Consider the following 18,600-nt stretch of genomic DNA (forward strand, 5'->3'; position numbering starts at 1 on the left):
TGAGTCCAGCCTCCTGCTCTGCCGGTCTAAGAGCACGACTAATTTAAGGGTGAAAAGCAGCGGAAATGTGGCAAGATAACCAGCAGTCGCTGATCATTTCTATCTAGGAAATGGGAAGCTTCCAGCAGTCAGGACTGCAAATGCTGGGCTAAGTGAAGTTTAAGGGATGTGCGCTCACATTTGTGCCAAGCAGCGGGCAGGATGTCAATATTTGCCCATAAATGACGTCAACAATGCTCATCTCTGCTGCTCTCTGTCTTCACCGCTGCACAGTGGCAGCAGTGTTCATGTGTGTTTTCAAGAAGAAACAAAAACTGAGCACTGACTTCTTTTTCCCTGAGAGGTTTTGTCCTGCAGCGAAGTTGTTGTTGTTGTTCTTCGTCTTCCTCATCATCATCATCATCATCACGCCCTCTTTCTTCTGCAGTCGTAATCTCTTCCTCAGACTGAGCTTCTTCCTGAGACGCTTCTTCTTTTTGGCCAGAGAAGAGTTTCCATCTACAGGAGCAGACGAAGACAAACTTCAGCAACTTTGTAATCTGCTGCTATTGATTTAGAGTGAAGGGCAAATGAAATATAAAGTTATCACTTATTAAAGAAAACTCCCAGGTTGAAAGCTTTTTAATCTTTCGTTACCTGCAGCCTCCGTTGTCTCTTCTGTGTCTTTGTCGCCCCCTGCTGGGGTTTCTTCAGACTGCACCTCCTCTTTTTGCTGACCTTCCTTGTTCTTCTTTCTCTTCTTCTTCTTTTTCTTTACCTCCTCCGTCATCTCAGGATTCTCCACCGTCTCCTCCTCCTCCTCCTCCACATCTGTACACTTCTTCTTTTTCTTTTTAATTATGTTTTCAGAGGGAGCGACAGGAGTTTCCACGCCTTCCACTTCATCTCTTTCCCTTTTCCTCTTCTTTGCCTTCTTCTTCTTCTCTGGTGGATCAACCTGAGGCACTTCCTCTTTCTCCTCCTCTTGCTCTGCCACCTCCTCATGTTTCATTTTGTCTCTCTTTTTCTTTTTGGCAGACTTGCTGGTAGCAGGAGCATCACTGAGTGTATCTACGTTGGCAGCATCCGTGCTGGGTGTCTCTGTGATCGATGCGTCTTCAGTGGACGTCCTCACATCCTTTTTGTTTTTCTTTTTCTTCTTCTTGGGGCTTTTGGAACCTTCGGCAGCCTCCTCAGGGAGCGGTTGGCTGGTTTCTCGCTCGGTTGCTTCGCTGTCTGTGGACTGAATGTTGAGGATGATGGAGACCTCTGGGTCTGCTCGCTCTTCTGCAACAGAAAAAGGTGACACATTGCATTGAAAGGAGAAAACATCATATATAATGTTAAAGCATATATTTCTAGCATTGTAACTTTGTTTTTATATCATATATCTGCATAATTATCCTCCTCATAGTGAAACAAAAAAGAAATAAAAAGGTGTATTTCTACTTTAACACACACAGTGAGGTGAGACCAAACCAGTGTGTAAAACGTGTTGCGTGTCTCTTTTCCAGGATATCATGTTTTTATGAATGAAAACGGGGCTTTGGAGAACTCACAATAAAGACTCCACAACTGCTGCTTCTGTAAATGTTTACTACAAACAACCTTAGAAAACTTAATTGTGTCAGTGTCGTATTCAGAATGAGCTTCTGCTGCATTCATGTGGCCAAAAAAATCAGTTATTCCAGGTTTAACTATCACAACAGATATTAACTTCACAAAAGATTATTATATATATTGCAAAATAGTATATTTAGATGAATAAACGATAAAAGGACAAGTCTAAATAATTGTAAAGGAAAGTCACTCTACAAGAAAAACAGATAAAAATACATTGTTTAGGGGTTAGACAATAAAAATAATAAGAAATGGAGAAAATGTAACATCACAGTGTTTTAAAAAAGTGAGTTTGAAACAGCACATGATTTGCTGCTTTGTATTTATTTATTTATTATTATTTTGTTTGTTTGTTTTTAAACTAATTGAAGGTTGCAAATAAAATATTGTATTTTGCCAGAAATCTGTTTAAAAGACGTCTGTAATGGTTGCATGTTTGGGTGAAACGTGATGCACCAGACATGGATTTAAACAACGTGTTTTCATTTTAGAAAACAACTGACCGGTGTGAGCGTCGGGGAGGGCAGCAGCGTCACTTTGGTCCTTCTCCGCATCGTCCTCAGGTTTCTGCTCGGCGGTGAAGTCGCCGCTCGCTGTGCTCTGAGTGAAGAGACACACAGGAGCGATTGCTGTCATTGAATATTTTCCTATTTTCAGTGTCTTATTCCCTCTCTGCTCTTGACGCAGTTTTATTTGAGAGGTTTATGGCCACACAGGATCAGTTCGGGGTTTAAAGGTACCTTAGATTTCTCCTCCTCTTCTACTGTGTCATCGTCATCCTCTGTTGGATTTTTATCGTCACTGTCAGCGTCTGAAAAAGGTTAAACAACAGTTACCGTTACGTTAGGTCTAGAGTATCTGAGGGCAAAGGTACATAGTCTGTTATTAAGTCTTCATTTAATAAAGTTACAATACAAGGAAGCTAGCAAAACAAAGAGGCCAAACCGAAAATTAATGACATAAAAACACGTGTCTGTACGTACAACAGCTTTTCCATTTCCATTCTGTGTAAATTAACATGACTTAGAGCCAATGCTAACAGCTCTGTGAGGATGTACCTAAGTACAGCCGAGCTTAGCATGTTAGCATGCTAATATTTGCCAATCCATCCATCCATCCATCCATCCATCCATCCATTGTCTTCCGCTTATCCGGGGTCGGGTCGCGGGGCAGCAGGCAGAGCAGGTCGTCCCAGACCTCCCTCCCCCCAGCAACACTTTCCAGCTCTTCCTGGGGGATCCCGAGGCATTCCCAGGCCAGCCGAGAGATATAATCCCTTCTGCGTGTTCTGGGTCTGCCCCGGGGTCTCCTCCCAGGTGGATGTGTTCAGAAGACCTCCAGAGGAAGCCTTTCTGGAGGCATCCGAATCACCACGACGGTCCGGTACAGCGCCCACATTACTGCTGACACCGCACCGAGCCGCCTGTCCAGCTCACGCTTCATTTTCCCATCACTCGTGAACAAGACCCCGAGATACTTAAACTCCTTTGCTTGGGGCAGCAACTCCCCCCCACCCGGAGGTGACAATCCATCGATTTCCAGCAGAGAATCATGGCCTCGGACTTGGAGGTACTGATCCGCATCCCTGCCACTTCGCACTCGGCTGCAAACCGCTCCAGTACGTGCTGAAGGTCACGGTCTGATGAAGCCAACAGTACCACGTCATCTGCAAACAGCAGAGACGAGATCCTGAGGTCCCCAAACCGGACACCCTCCTCACCCTGACTGCGCCTTGAGATCCTGTCCGTGAAAACCACAAACAGGATCGGGGACAAGGGGCAGCCCTGGCAGAGTCCAACACCCACTGGAAACGTGTCCGACTTATTGCCGAGAATGCGAACACAGCTCGCATCAGGTACACTTGTGAGCAACCTTATGTTGAACATGGTGTTTGTTGCGGCCAATCCGTGGCTAGCACAGAAGTCCAAAAACAAACCACTTGCTAATTAGTGCAGCTGAGGACGTCGGGAATGTCAGTTTGGCAGATATTTGCTCATTAATAGAAAAAAACAGCTAAAGAAAAAATAATTTGGATTTGATACTGGTGTGAAAAGAAAAGTCAGATGGTCGCCAGAGTTATTGGAATTCCTCCTGAGGAGGATATTGATGTATGAACTGAATTTTTGTGGCAATCCATCCTATAAATGTGAAGATTTTTTACTTGAAAACACTAACAGAGCAGTTAGCTGCTAGCATGGTTAATACAAAGCAAGTTAACATTTACCCAAACTACTCGAGATTCAATACACAGAAGACAAAGAGCTCTGCTGTTATACTGATGGTGAATTTGAAGACAAAATACATCACATATTGTAGATTTAGCAGACATTTTAGTTTGATGGGAATCTCCAGTTTTTCAGGGAGTTGTCAAACATCTGTCCAGTTTTTAGTTTACACCTGAGTCTTGCAGCGTTGCATCATCACAGCACCTTTTTTTTTTTCCTTAAATGAATTTGACTCATGAGAGTTTTCCCGGCAGACACTTTAACCTATCATAGCAGAAACAGCAGGTGGAAGCAATAACATTACCAGGGGTCCTTTCCAGCAGTTTGTGCAACGCACTTACAGTTATGTTGTTGGTTACCTGACAAGTCTAAATGTCTGCAGGGAGAAACTATTTTTCTGCACTGAAGTCATGGATTAATTTGAAATACTGGTGTATATAAGGTGCTTGTGTTCAAGGTGACTGTATTTCTCAGACTAGTCATCGCTCCACTTTTCTTAACAAGTTCTGACAAGCTTAACAAACCCCTCTGAGAAGTTACACGAGTGACTGACGCTGTGGAAAACTCCTCTGAACGGAGCAGCCACTGCCGTTTCTCTGGGCTTTGGCAACAATCCCTCAAACTCTTTACAAGTTTTGGCGCTGAATCCAATTGCCTCGAGGTAAAAATCCTCAAGTTTATGTCTTACTTTCTTTTCTGTTCCCATTTTTTTTTTTTTAAATGAAGTGAAATGATCCGCATGTTCTGCACTTAAACAGCTAGAAAGTGAAGTGTTGCCAATAAGAAGGAGATGCAGCGAGCTTCTTTTTCCGCCAAAATCAAATCGAAAAAATGTGTCCAGCGTGAAATCAAAGGCAGCAAATGAGCTGCACCCAGAGGGCCACCGCTTACAACTCCCTTCTGCTTTCTAAGATATATTTTACAAATGAAATGATTAGCTGAAAAAGGAAATAACATCTGCTGTTTTGATAATCACTGAGGACACTGTTTAAGTAAAAACAACAGCATACATGCTGTAGCTCATAATCATGAGGCTTTTCTGCTTTTCGTTGTACATTCTGGTTTGATGGATAAAACAAACAGTTTTTCACTTTTCTTGGAATCAGTTAATCAAGAAAATAATTAACTGATAATGAAAACAGGTAGCAGTTTGAACCCTAAAACACTGACAAAAAGTCTTTTTCTTAAATCCTCAAGTTGATTTTTATGCCTGTCTAATAAGAAATGACAAATCTGGAGGTCTGATTGTGACGCTTTAGAGTTTCAACAATGTTAAAAAAAACTATCAGCAGCTTTGAAACCTGCTGCAGCGGCTGTGATGAAAGCAGCGACTCTGAACCCTCCAAGCCCCTCAGAACTTTCTTCACAACAGCTTGCGACTCTTCTCGGAGCAGTGAGAAAGAAACGGAAAAGATGCCATTCATAACAGGTAAAGAACAACCGGGTTATCAAACACCTATTGGTGGTTGGTACCTGCAGGGGGCGGGGCTTCGGCCTCTGCCGGCGGCTCATTGGCCTCTTCGGCTGTCGGTTCTGCTGCGGCGGACTCGGCCTCGCTGGGCTTCTGCGAGAGGAATCAACAGGTCAACAGTGTCTCCAACATCAGACACAGAGAGTGTCTCAGATCTTGGGCATCTTTTTTTTTTTTCTTTTTTCCATTCCTGACACAAATCGGATCGTCTCTAGTGAGTGTGAACCACAAAAAGGGGAGTTTGTCCCATTCTGATTTAAAAAATGTGGACATAAACTATGAGACCAACATGAACACTGAAATCACTCTGCAGCGTTTCATCTTTGGGATACTAAGCAATAAAAAAACATACCCAGCGTCTACATTAAAATTAATCAACAACACAGAATTAATAATCAATATTGTACCTCTGCAGCTGTGTCTTCCTCATCCTCTGAGGACTCGCTGTCCTCCTGAGTGACACAAGCTGCAGCTTTTGTTCGATCAGCATCAGTCTGCTCTGATGCAGAAGCTGCATCTGTGACCTCTGAGGAGTTTATGGCAGCTTGTGGTCCCTGGAAACGAGAAAAAGAATGCAGAAAGAAGACAGATTAGGCTGGAAGACATTTAAACAAACACAAAAAAACACCACTTTCATCTTTTATTCTGTAAGAATTACAGGATAATTGTAGTTTAGTAGAACTCGGGTCTTGTTTTTGTCATTTTGTCCATGACTTTGATCTGTTATGGTAACACTGTGCTCAATAAAACCACAGTTAAGTCTCAAAAACACGGACGCATTGCAAAGAGAAGTCAGACGGGGATGCGTTTAAACATGTTACAAGTTTAACCAGGTAATCCAAACCACTTAAAAGGTAAAAGCAGATATGCGCATGCCTGACATGTATCTCCCACTGCACAGGTAAACCGTGTGCACAAAGCCACAGCATGTATGGAAGGTCATCGTTGTACCAAACCAAGTACAGTTTAGCTAATAAGAAGCCCAGATCAATGTTTGCTACCTGTGATCTGATCCTAATATTTAGTATCTGCTGATGTGATACCATTGTTCTAAGGGAGGCGCACGTACGGCTACAGCAAAGGTTTAAAGCACAAATATAAGATAAACATTATTCACCTCTCACGGAGAACATCTACAGTACAAATCCATTAAACTATAAATTAAACTTTACTATGTGCAGTTGGTGATTTTGTGCCACAGACACCTGGTTCATTATACTGTGAATGAAACTGATATAAATTCATGAGTAATCTATAAACTCATTCACCATTCAGTGATTAGTGACTTCTTAGACATTCATTTAAATGAAAAAGACTTTAATCTGGTAAATACAATGTTATTGTTGCTGATAGAAATGAGGGGAAAACTACAAAAGCTTAACAAACGAGAATTATTCATGAGGAATCTTGGAAGTTGTATTTGGCAGATAAAGCTGCTGCACAATCTGTCATGAAGTGTTTAAGCAGAGAGTTTGAACTCTCTTGACAAAACAAATAAAAATTCCTTTTTCTTATGCAAATATCACGAAAAGCACAAAAATTTAAATTGTGAATTATCGTTTGGATTTAATGTGCAGCCTGAAGTCAAAGCCAACTGGCACCCGACTTATTGTACAAACAATGTAAATGTTGACTAAAGCTGACATTTCTGTTCCCATTCGTGTCTCTGATTATTTAAACATTATTGAAAAAGACACTGGCTTGTCGCTAACATGGTGACATTTAATCAAAACTTCACATACCACAAAACTCCTCATGACTCAGCAAAGTAAACTCTCCTTGCAGTGTTGCCTACTGGAAGCTAAACAACACAAATAATGTGGCTCAGCCAGTTCCAATCCTCAGCAAAATAAGTTTCAGATGTGCAGCGAGGGAGCTGAGGGAGCTGAGGTTTGGCTAAGCCAAGAAACAACAGATACTCGTGTTTTTATGACTTGTGATTAAACGTGATTTATATTTCTGCTTCGTTCTGAGCCTGTAAGCGCTGGAGTGTGATGGAGTAACGTCAAATATATGTTGCATTAAAACAGTGGACTCTAACCCAGAAATGCTGTTAGTGATGGATGTGTGCTTGCTGTTCAGGCTACATTTAAGGGCCACATCTTCACAGAAAAGAGGTGATGTCTTGTGCAAGAGGAGAGGAAAATGAGAATGCAGGCACAGAGCAGAAGTTCTGTTTCAAAGGTTCAACTGCTTGAACAGTTGTGCAGCTTTGAATGATTGAAAACTACCAAAACTGATCAAATCTCCGCCTCGGGTCACCAACCTGCTTCAGCTCATCCTCCTCCATCTTGCTGCTGTCTGAGCCGGAGGCCTCGGCTGGATCTCTGGCCTGCAGGTGTCCCTCAGTCTGCTCACAGCCAGGTTGTCTGGAGTCGCTCTCGGTGGGTTCAGCCGTTTCTTCAGAGTCTGAAGGAGCAGAACTGGAGCTTTCTGCCTTGCTCGTTGCCTCATTAGGAGCTGACTGCAAAATATGTGCAAGCAGCCAGTTAGAGGAACTTGCGTAGCTGAAAATGAGTCCCAGCATTTACAGAATTCAGAGTACCTGTTGGCTTCAGAAAGCAAAATTCAAGATACTTAAGGGATCTCTTACTGCTGTGGATGATTCATCTGTTGGACACTATGCAGTGCCTATAAAAAGTATTCATCCCTCTGGAAGTTTTCTCCTTTTAGTGCTTTCAACACTGAATCGTGGTCAATTTAATGCGTCTTTTTTGACAAAACTTTGCGGCGGGAGAAAAGACTGTCAAAGTGAAAACAGACAAAGTAATGTCAAGTAGTAGAAAATAGTGTTAACCCCAAAGAAGTTGAGCAATCAGTAAAACTTAGATCATTTGAGTGCAATGATCAAGTGACTGTGGGATAAAGACACCTGTATGTGGAGGGTCAGTCACTGCTAAATCAGCACTCCTGGATATAACTACTCCATGAAGACAAAAGCACACTCCAAGCAACCCTGAAAAGGATATTGAAAAGTGAGGATGGATACGAGAAAGCTTCCAAGTCAGGAAGTAGAGACTAGAGTAGAGATAAATCTGTTCTCAAGAACTGGAAGTGATATGCTGTTCGTGTAAATCTGCCTCGAACAAGGTGTCTTTAAAAACTGAAAGACTGATCAAGAGAGAGACAGTGAAGGAGCCACCAAGACACCAATGACTACTCTGAAGGAGTCACAAACAGATGGGATAGGAGAGACTGTCTGTCTGTTTGTTTGTTTTTGTCAAAGCTTTAGGGAAAGTGGCAAAGAGAAAGCCACTGCTGGAAAAAAAAAAAAAAAGTTAAGTTATATCTCAACTAGAGTTCACAAGAAGGTATGTGGGCGTCTCTGAAGCCAACTTGAAGAAGGTTCTTTAGTCTGAGAGACCAAAACACACCATCCACATCATGAAGCATGGTGGCGGCAGCATCATGGTGTGAGAATGCTTCTCAGCAGCAGGCCCTGAAAGGCTTTCAATCACGTAAAGGGTCGAACAAAAGCAGCAAAGTGTAGGTAAATCCTGAAAGACAAGCAGATGTCTCTTAGAGATCTGTGATTTGGTAGAATATTATTTTTTAGAGCACTAAAATCTGTTAAAGTCACACAGAAATGGTTTAAAGACAAAAAGGTGAATGTTCTAGAGTGAATCAGACCTAAATCCAACTGAGAATTTGTGGCTGGACATAAAAAGGGCTGTTCACTCACGATCCCTGTGAGATTGGGTTAAAATTGCAGTATCCATATGTTTAGGCTGATTGAGATCCATCCACACAGGCTCAATGCTACAACTGCAGCTGAAGGTGCGTCGACGACCACCAATACTGATTTGAAGGGGGTGAACACTTACGCAATTACTTAGTCTACAATTTATATTTTTAGTTATTTGGCATTGTTTTGTAGAATTTTGTCTTTTTGAAAATTCTTTTCAAAAGAACCTAATTAAATTTACAACACCTCAATGTTGAAAAGCAAACAAATATAAAAACTTCCAAGAGGGGGTGAATACATTTAATAGGCACGGAAAGAGAACACAGTGTGATTCTCAGTATTCCCAGTAGCATTATGATGGACAATGAGACTGAGTGTTGCTCACTGTTGTGTTTTTAATAGTTTTGGAACGACGTCGCTCTGCTGCAAAGAGGAATCAGAGCAAGTATCCCCCAAAAACTAAACGTTTTAGACACATAATGTCCAATTTGTTTGGCAGATTGCATTAATCCTGTCCTCTGCACATGGGCCAGATTTAATTTGATCAGCTCACGTTATCAGAACAAAAGGAACTAAAACAAAAACTCTATCTGCTTTGAATTCAGTCGAAACATCTTTGTTCTGTTAAAAACCTGCCGTGTTGCTGCTGCACTCGTCTCAGCAGAGAGGAAAAAAAAACGCGACTCTTTTGCCATCAGACACAAAGCAAAGTAATCATTGTTTCCAGCAGTTGTCGACAGAATGAAGCCTTCACACGCTGACAGCAACGCACACAATTTGTCTCAGAAGATTATCGCTCTGTCACACACACAGAGTCTCTGTCCAAACAGCATTATCGACTGCATCAGCGGGCCCACATAAAAGAACAGAGACGAGACTTACAATCACACAGCAGCAATACCAACAGGGTGAACCAGCAGATACACAACAGACAGAGTGGACATGAAATGTGTCTGTGTGTGTTTCAGAGGCATATAATAAAAACACTGCAGCTACTGTCCACCTATCAGCACATTATTACAGTGGCTGGACAACAGCTATGTGAGTGTGTGTTTTCATTATGCCACTGGTTTCCTCCTGCTGTAACAATGTCCACTGAAAGTTCCTTACTAAATAGCTTTGTGTTCTATTTTACCGTCACATTTCGTTACCTTAGCAGACCGGGGTCGGCTGTGAAAACACAAAACCAGGATAAAAATATTACTGCATTAATCATCATCTACAGAAGCCTTTCCTGCCCCGCAGCCTTTCTAAGGGAACTCTGGACTAAAGAGTTTGTGTTTCTAACATCATAAACATTTTAAAATGTCTCATTAATTAGATATGGTTTGTTAAATTCTTGGAAGTCATGATTAATGTTCCCTCTGTAGCTTTTAATCCTGCTATAGTTTAGTTTGATTCATTTTTGAAATGCATGATTGTTATTTTTTTTTTTCCAGGAGACTTTGACTGGTTTTACTTTACTTTTTTGTTGTTGATATTTTATGTTATTTATTGTTTCAGACTCCCCCATACTGTTGAACTTGCAAGAATCCGTTTATTCATAATGCTTCAGTGCTAGACCTGCATTCCCAAAAATAGATTCTGGGAATCTGCTTTGGCCTTTGTGGGGTTTTAAAGATTCACTTTATAATAATTTAACCACTCACAGTAAAAAAAAAAAAATGTTTTGGCAGCACATTTGATTTGTTATTATACAGAGTGTTTTTAAATTTCTGTATTTTATTGAAAACTGTCATTAGTAGGATTATGGTTTGGGATTCAAGGACCCCCATAGCATGTGGGGAATGTGATGGGGTGCAGACTGACACCAACTCCTTATTGAGGACAGCTTCTTATCGAAACAAACAATCTCCCCGATGAAGATCCAGCACCAAACAATCACGAATAACTATTTTCCTTAAACACTGTGCGAAAGTCTGTTTGGAGCTTTTGGATATGTTCATCCTTCTCATACGAGGCAGCCTCATTAAATATTAAAGAGTTTTATTGAGCACAGGGGCCAGACGTAGGACAGGACTTCTGGAGAACTTAGAACCTGCGACTGTGTTTTGGCTCCATCAATGGAAAGCAGGTGCAAATCAAAGCACCTCAAAAGTCCTCCACTAACAACTCCAGTTAAAACTCTGCTAATGATGAATTAAATGAAGGTGTGGATGATAAAGAATCTTCTTGCACAGCTTGTCCTCAAAAACTTGTTTCAGCGCCATGTTTTCCTGGTGCGTGTCCAGTCGGTGTGTTTGCAGCGCGTAAAGTCTCAACGTTTGGGCTGCATGCAGAAGACAAAACTTAGGTCACGCAGACACTTTCGGACATACAGAAAGCAAGAATTGCCCTTTAATAAGTATTGTGTCAACTTGTTTGCAAATGGCAGGAATGTACCAGATGTTCATTATGTAAAAGTCTCTCTCTCCAGCTGTAGCTACTTTCTGCAGCAGCTGTCGAGGGCCGATCACCGCCTGACTTTATAAACCTCATTTTGGTGCTAAAACACTTCCATGTAAACATCCCAGAACCACGGATAATAAACTGAAGAAGACACTTCTTCCATTTTCTCGTAGGTAAACCATGATAGTGGGTTTGCAAAGTATTTTTATTAATTACTTAACAACAGTAGCAATTATAGACTTTCATATGTTCGTGACTTGTAAGTTGCAAACGATTTTGAGAACCGTTATAGAAAACGTAGACGCTGGCGTCAACACACCTGCAGTGCTGCAGAATAGAGGTTAAAAATATATCCGTGCATTAAAAGTTGGTGCAAAGCCTTGTGGGACATTTAGGAAGTTTGTTTTATAAATGTTACTACTCACTACATTGTGTGTATTTGAGCTGCACTCAACTATATCAAACTAATGGATTTAAAATTTCATAAAAAGTATTACTGTACAGGTAAAACTATTGCTGAATAATTACTCTAAATAAATATAAAGAATCAAAATTGCCTCATAAGAATAAAGATATTCAAAACTGTAATTGGACAAATGGAGACTTTTTAAAAATTCTTTACAGGACAGTTAATATTGGAGTCAAACAGGGACCAAGAGGAGAAGCTATGACGTGGAATTTAACATGTGGCTGCTTCCCTTTTCTCTAATTTATAGTCTGAAGTATAATTTTAGATTATGTTGATGATCAAGGATATTCAGGTCTTTAAGGGCTTGTTCATACAGGCAGCTGAGTCACATTTTGGGAGCGTTTAATCTAAAATCTGCCTGAACAAGAGTGTCGAGCAAAACTCACATCAAAGTCTTTACAGAAACAACCGTCAGAAACACAAATCCACGTACACGAGCGCACAAATAGTGATTACGATGACAGAGACACAAAAAGTCTGTTTGCCTTCCTTGATGCCACACAATTGTCTCTGTTGAAAGGTTCTCATTTTTACTTCTGCGCACATCCCCACGAGCTCATTGTTCTCCGTTTTTGCTGCGTACGTCAGCGCGAGGTGCCGATCTCATCTCCTGGCAACGGAGCTAAACAGCTGCACTAAAGAACTAAAGCAGCACACGGATCGCAGCAATAAAAGGTGTGAGAGGACACTGAAGTAAGAAGGAAAACAACGCACACGGACGTTTAGGCAGCAGAGGTTAAGATTTCTTTTGACATCTTTAATTGCTCTGATGTTTTAAGGATTCCAAAATAAAAGGTTTTAAATCATAACCTGCTTCTCTGCTGCAGTGTGGCGACTGTGTTCATGTGTAATTTGTCAGTACGCTGTTATGTATCTAATGACAAACAAACCCGTTCCTAACGATACGAGCTCACCTCTTGCTTTGTCTCCGGCTGCTTCGTCTTTTCTTCTTCACTGTCGGAGGAGTCGGAGCTCTCGCTGTCCGAGTTTGATGTTTGGGTTTTATTAGCAGCATCCAGCAGCTGCTCAGAGTCTTTCTCAGCGTCTTCGTTTGCACCGGATGAGTCGACAACATCTGCTTTGGACTCTGAAAGAAGAGAGCATTTATGCTTTAAATTGGAGTTAAATTTGCTGGTGGAAACATTAATACAGTATAATACCTGCTGGGAAATATTAAAGAATATGTATAAAATGTTTAAGTGAGACTACTGCAATTGACTTTGATGTCTTGTTTCAGTATATGTGGAAATATTAAGCTGAAAAAAGGAAAGTTTTGTACTTTTAAAACAAAGTGTTGTAGAAAAGCAGAAATTATGTGAACATAAAAATTAGTGCTGCAACTTCTTGATTGTTTCATCGATTATATGTGAGAAAATAGTAATAAAAAAAAACATAAAACAGAGAAACGCGCTCAAGACAGACTAAAAGAAACATATAAAAGTTTACCGAGTAGAGGTTTGGCATCTTTGTCATCTTCTTCGGTGGTGTTGGAGGGCTCGGTGTCTGCAGCACCTTCTTCTTCGCTGGTGGCAGGTTCTGGTTTGATGCTTTCCTTCGTCAGATTGTTTGAGTCTTCTGCCTCCTGCTTGGCATGTTGGGCCAGAGAGCACAGCCTGCAATGTACAAACAATGCATTTTATGACTCACTGACTTTGGACGTAGCCGAGATGATTTAGAGAGACCACAAAGTTGTTGTTTGCTAGTTTATTATCTTTAACATACAGTTGAACTTGAAGCATTTTGAGCTGCATTGCATGTATACAAGGTGTTACATAAATAGACTTTTCTTTATTGTTAGTTTACTGTCTCTGTGGACAATGCATCCTTAGGATTGGATAATAACAATAATGGTTCTGTAGCAGTTTAGTCTAAAATGTGTTCAGGTGTGAAACCAGACGTTTACATACACGATATAAAAAGACACAAAATCTTTTTTTTTTTTTCTCACTGTCTGACATTAAATGTGATTAAACTTTTCCTGTGTCAGGTCAACCTATCAAAAGCTTCCAAAGCCATGACATCATCATCTGGGCTTTCCCAAATAGTTTAAAGGCAGAGTAATCTTAGTGTATGTAAACTCCTGTTTTTGAAGAAAGTAATTTAAAAAAAATCTCTTACATTATTGTGGCATTTAGCAAATAGAAATAATTGTGGTAATCCTAGCTGACCTAAAACAGGAAGAGTTTAGTCTGATTTAATGCCAAACAGTGAGAAAAAAAAAAGGTTATGTGACTTTTATACAGTGTACATAAACCTCTGGTTTCAGCTGTACATATAAACACTATAAATATTAAGCTAGGATAAGGTAAGATAAGATCAGCCTTTATTAATCCCACAGTGGGGTAATTAGCAGTGTCACAGCATGCAGCAAAAAGGGCAAAATGTGTTGGGAACTGAAATGAAAAATAAAATAATAAATACACAAGTCTGTATTCTTCTGTGGGTGGACATCCAGATATTGCATTGATAAAAAAAATCATCTGAATGTGGAAAATAACAACATTACACATATCAATGGTGTTCCACATATTCTTCTGCAAGTAAAAATATTAGTATAAGAAATACTGATATTGCTGGATTTATCCTATAGTGCCTCCTGTAAGAGTTTTTAAATGTACAAAATATTCAGGTTAAACGTGCTGTCTGAGTCATTCTAAGTTATGACAGACGGCAGACCTGCAGCTGCCTGCTGTCTTTGAGTCCGTCCATGCTAAAGGCATTTGAGAGTCCCAGTTTAACCCACAGGAGGTCCTGAAGGCTCATCTGACAAGAAAATAAATTCCTGATGAGTGTCTCTTGACATCTTTAGTGAAGAAACGAAGCAGAGAAAATTATTCTGACAGGGGAATGTATGAGTGACTCATTAGCCGAGGGAAGAATTATTTTAACTTAAAAACATACTTGGACGAGCGACACACACGTGGGGTTAACATTCTGTGTCCATATTGAGAGGTTGGAAAAATCAGAGTAATACAAAACGTTTTCCCTGATTTGCTAAAATGTGCATTGTTTTAGTGTAAGATGTGCACCGGCTGATGTCATTCGTTTAGTCATTCATCGGCTGCCTAGTTAATCCTCATCAGGGTAGCAGGGATTTGAAGCCAATCCCAGAATGCACTGGGCACGAGGCCAGGCGGCCATTCACAGGAAGACACACCAACACACACAGAGCACCAGTGGCATGCTGGTTGTACAGACAGTCTGGAGTCTACAATCCTTCTGAGAGGAGTGTGTGTTGGGACTGCGTTACCTGCTGAGCTGCTGTGATTCCAAAAAGCAAAAGCCATAAAATACAAAGATTAAAAAAAAGATGAGAAAACCTCAAAGTGATCAATAATAAAGTCTAGAGGCAAAACGTGGCACTTACTCTGCGTTTGGCTTCAACCCACTTTAGACCATTATTAGCTTTTAGGTTCCTTTGGTTCTGGCTGGATTCAGGGGCTTGTTTTCTTTGTTTGGTTTGTTTTTTAGTTGATTCTGTTTCATCAGTCACTGATTGAACCGCTAAGAAATAGTCTCTTTTTATCAAAGTTACACATTAAGAAGTGTTTGTCCAGGAAATAAGCTCTTTTTGCTTTTCTCTCCGATGCTACAAGGTTGTTTTCTCTGATTGTGTGGATCTATGAAGTTCCTGCCTTCCCCCCACCCCCCCACTCCCTGCAGCTGGAGCACACCAGCTCACCAATGACTTTCAAAATTCAAATCAGGTTTATTGTCAATTTGCTGTACATACACAGCAGTGCAGGCAAGACGAGAGAGCGTTTCACACTAAACGTTCACTCTCGCTGTCTCCTGAAGGGGGCGCTGTATTTATGCACGGCGCCATCAGGTTGAAGATGGAGAACCTCTTCAGGTCCTGGTATCAACAGGAGCTGAAATTTGGTTTGTCGCTTCCAGCTGTTTGTAGGAGTCTTTCCTCTGAGTTTATTAACAGTTTTCAAATAACCTCTGTACAACAACTGCTTAATAGAATATCTGACATTAAATTATGTCTTTTTGTGCCATTCTACGATTTTCTGTGTTTCCATCCTGCCGCCCCTGTTGAAAGTTCCCCATGCGATTAGAAAAACAGCCGTGTGTTTGAGACTGGAAATGCTCTGCACTGGCGTTGACTGCTTACTTCCAGCATTTAAAAAAAAATAAATCACAATATTGACATTTTAACAAAATAAAAAAAAACCTGATATTAATCGGAGACGACCTTCAGATCCACACATGCTCACCTGCAAAGCACTGACTCAGTATCATCGACCTGAACAGCCACTTATTGGACACCAGCTTTGTACAGCATATACAAAAACACATATAATGCAACTCATTTATTTACCTGGCGTGTGAACTTGTTGCTATTTTCTAATAATTATTCTCATCACTGGTGAATTCAGTTATCATCTGAGTGATAGTCTATTATTATATGTGCAAAACATCTGACTTACTTCATCCAGCCTGTGTAGATGTCATGTAGGTTAGAACTCTCCTCTGGTGTCTCCACCTAAACAGAAACAACAGCGTCACATTTTCTCAACATTCTCCAAATTTCTGTCTTAAAAGCAAATTTCCAAGCACATTTTTTTAGTGGTGCCCTGAATGTCACATCTATAATTAAGACAATATTCCTGTAATGCAACAATAATGACGCACACAGCAAAAGATTTTTTTTTAAAAAGACAGATGAAAGGGAGAGAACAAATTTCCTGTGCTTCAGGAATGCTGCCACTTTGATGCCAGATGTGAATTCAGGCAACATATACACAACCAGCAATATGAGAGCACGTGAGGGATGAAAAGATCAGACAGAGGAATGACACTCACAATATTAAAATAGCACCAAGTAAGGCAGCTTTACCTTTTCAGGATGTTTTTGAGACCATCTTTATGTATTTCATATGATCCTTAAACTCCGTCACCAGCTCTTGACAAAAGATATTTTTAGCCTGAGAGCCTGAAATGTGAAACTTGCAACTGACCAGAGCTCAAGTTTCCTAATGTAAGAAATGGCACATTCTTTGTGCATGTACGTGCAAGAAAAATGTGAAGTTTTGTAGGCAGCAGCAGCAGCAGCACAACTGGAAAAACAACGTGTACGTTTGCTCACATAACCAGCCTGAACAGCTCAACGTTTAACTTTGCTCACGAGGAGGCCGTTTATTTCACAGTCTCTGAATATGTCTGCTGGCATCCTAACTTTGCATTTGAACAAAAATTGAACATTTTATGGCTGCAATTAATAATCATATCTTTGTATCTCTTCATGATTCATCACAAGTCATCTTTGTTTCTTTACTTTTATAATTCTATGCACCATGTGTCCTACAGTTCAATTACCCACATGTCATATTTGTACATTTAAAAGGTGTATATAGTGTATTATTTTTATGTTTATTCTATTTTTGTATTTCTTTTCTTTTTGTTTACTATGTTTTTTTTCCCCTAGCTGCTGAGTGAGAGATCATTAACGCTTATCTCATTTTATATTTATTATCAAATGATCTATTAAATCCAGAAAGGAGCGAAAACGTTCCATCAGTGCACCATGTGGAGTCATCAGATTTCTCACCACGAGGGTAAAAGAGAAAAAACATTGAAGCACTATGACATAATAGGCTGAGCACAACATGTACAGATGTGACAGGATGGATCATTGTGCATAAGCTGCAGCGCTAACAGTGTGTAAAAATGCACATAAAACAGAACTTGTTACTACACCAGTGTTACATTATGTTATTGCATTGAATAAAATATGAGAAAACTGGGAAAACTTTCTGTCAGAGCACCACGTGGAGTCATTAAATGTCTCACCAAGAGGGCAAAACCAAAAATATTCAAGTGCTCTGATGGAACACAAAACAAAAGCAGCAAATTCTTTCATTTATGAACCCAGAACCGTGAAATGTTTTGTTAAATCATCACATCTGATCAACTGATTCTCAAAATAGTTGCTGATTAGTTCTCTGCGGATCAGCTCATTGATGCATCTGCTAATAACTGCTAATATGGGGCATTTAATTAAAAACTAACAGCTCTAGTCACCAAATCCTACAGGACGGTGAAGAGGTTGTGAACGTGGTGTCAGAGGGCCTGCAGCAGGGCTCAGTTTACGACCATGCAGCTTCTGTAACATAATGTTCTTTTTCTGCAGGAGGCCTGAACAAGGAGCCACATGCTGCAGCACACAGTGAGGCTGCAGTGCTGCTGTCTGACAGGCAGAAACACACATTTATATTTAATTAAGCTCTTATATAATATGCAAAACGCGCATGTCTGTTTAAGGTGTACCAACAAAAGCACGGCTATTCAGCTTTAGCACAAATGAGCAGAGCAGAACCCAGCTCTATGGGCTCTGCACCGGGTCGGGCTCCAGGTGACCACAGCAGGACCAGACAGAGGTCTTACCTGGGAGACGTGCTTCTCCAGCAGCCTGGCGGCTTTGCTGAAGCCGCTCATCTTCAGGTGCTGGTAGATGAGGAAGAGCAGCGCGTCGTCCTCCTCTGAAGCCATCATGTCCGACTGACTGCTGCACCGGAGACGCCACGAAACTCCAATATTATTGTCCACTTATTAACACTTCACTTCATGCTCGCTATGCAGCGTGTGCACATGTGCGCCGACGACGCCCCCCTCGAAATGCACCATGGGAGGTGGAGTTTTTTCTTTTTTTCACAACATGTCCTGAGAAAAACCAGGAACTAAAATGGACATAAAGCGCATTTTAGGAGAATATTACAGAATATTAGGAGAACATTTAGCCTATGCTATATATATA

At 40.7% G+C, this 18,600-nt stretch overlaps 1 protein-coding gene across 1 annotated transcript in view; it reads right to left on the minus strand.

Moving 5' to 3' along the window:
* Positions 1-18,407, minus strand: part of LOC103372547 (neurofilament heavy polypeptide-like) — a 26,691-nt gene extending 8,284 nt beyond the window's left edge. Inside the window, exons 1-11 of the mRNA XM_008302211.1 lie at positions 18,231-18,407; positions 16,274-16,329; positions 13,284-13,450; positions 12,752-12,924; positions 7,562-7,759; positions 5,703-5,849; positions 5,298-5,388; positions 2,340-2,410; positions 2,103-2,199; positions 637-1,266; positions 327-498 (exon numbers count right to left, since the gene is read on the minus strand). Coding sequence (XP_008300433.1) covers positions 327-498; positions 637-1,266; positions 2,103-2,199; positions 2,340-2,410; positions 5,298-5,388; positions 5,703-5,849; positions 7,562-7,759; positions 12,752-12,924; positions 13,284-13,450; positions 16,274-16,329; positions 18,231-18,338 — 1,910 coding nt within the window. The 5' untranslated portion in view covers positions 18,339-18,407. The remainder of the gene's footprint in view (positions 1-326; positions 499-636; positions 1,267-2,102; positions 2,200-2,339; positions 2,411-5,297; positions 5,389-5,702; positions 5,850-7,561; positions 7,760-12,751; positions 12,925-13,283; positions 13,451-16,273; positions 16,330-18,230) is intronic.
* Positions 18,408-18,600: the final 193 nt, after the last annotated feature.

Source organism: Stegastes partitus, unplaced genomic scaffold (genome assembly GCF_000690725.1).
Source record: "Stegastes partitus isolate 25-593 unplaced genomic scaffold, Stegastes_partitus-1.0.2 Scaffold1777, whole genome shotgun sequence".
NCBI classification, from domain to species: domain Eukaryota; kingdom Metazoa; phylum Chordata; class Actinopteri; family Pomacentridae; genus Stegastes; species Stegastes partitus.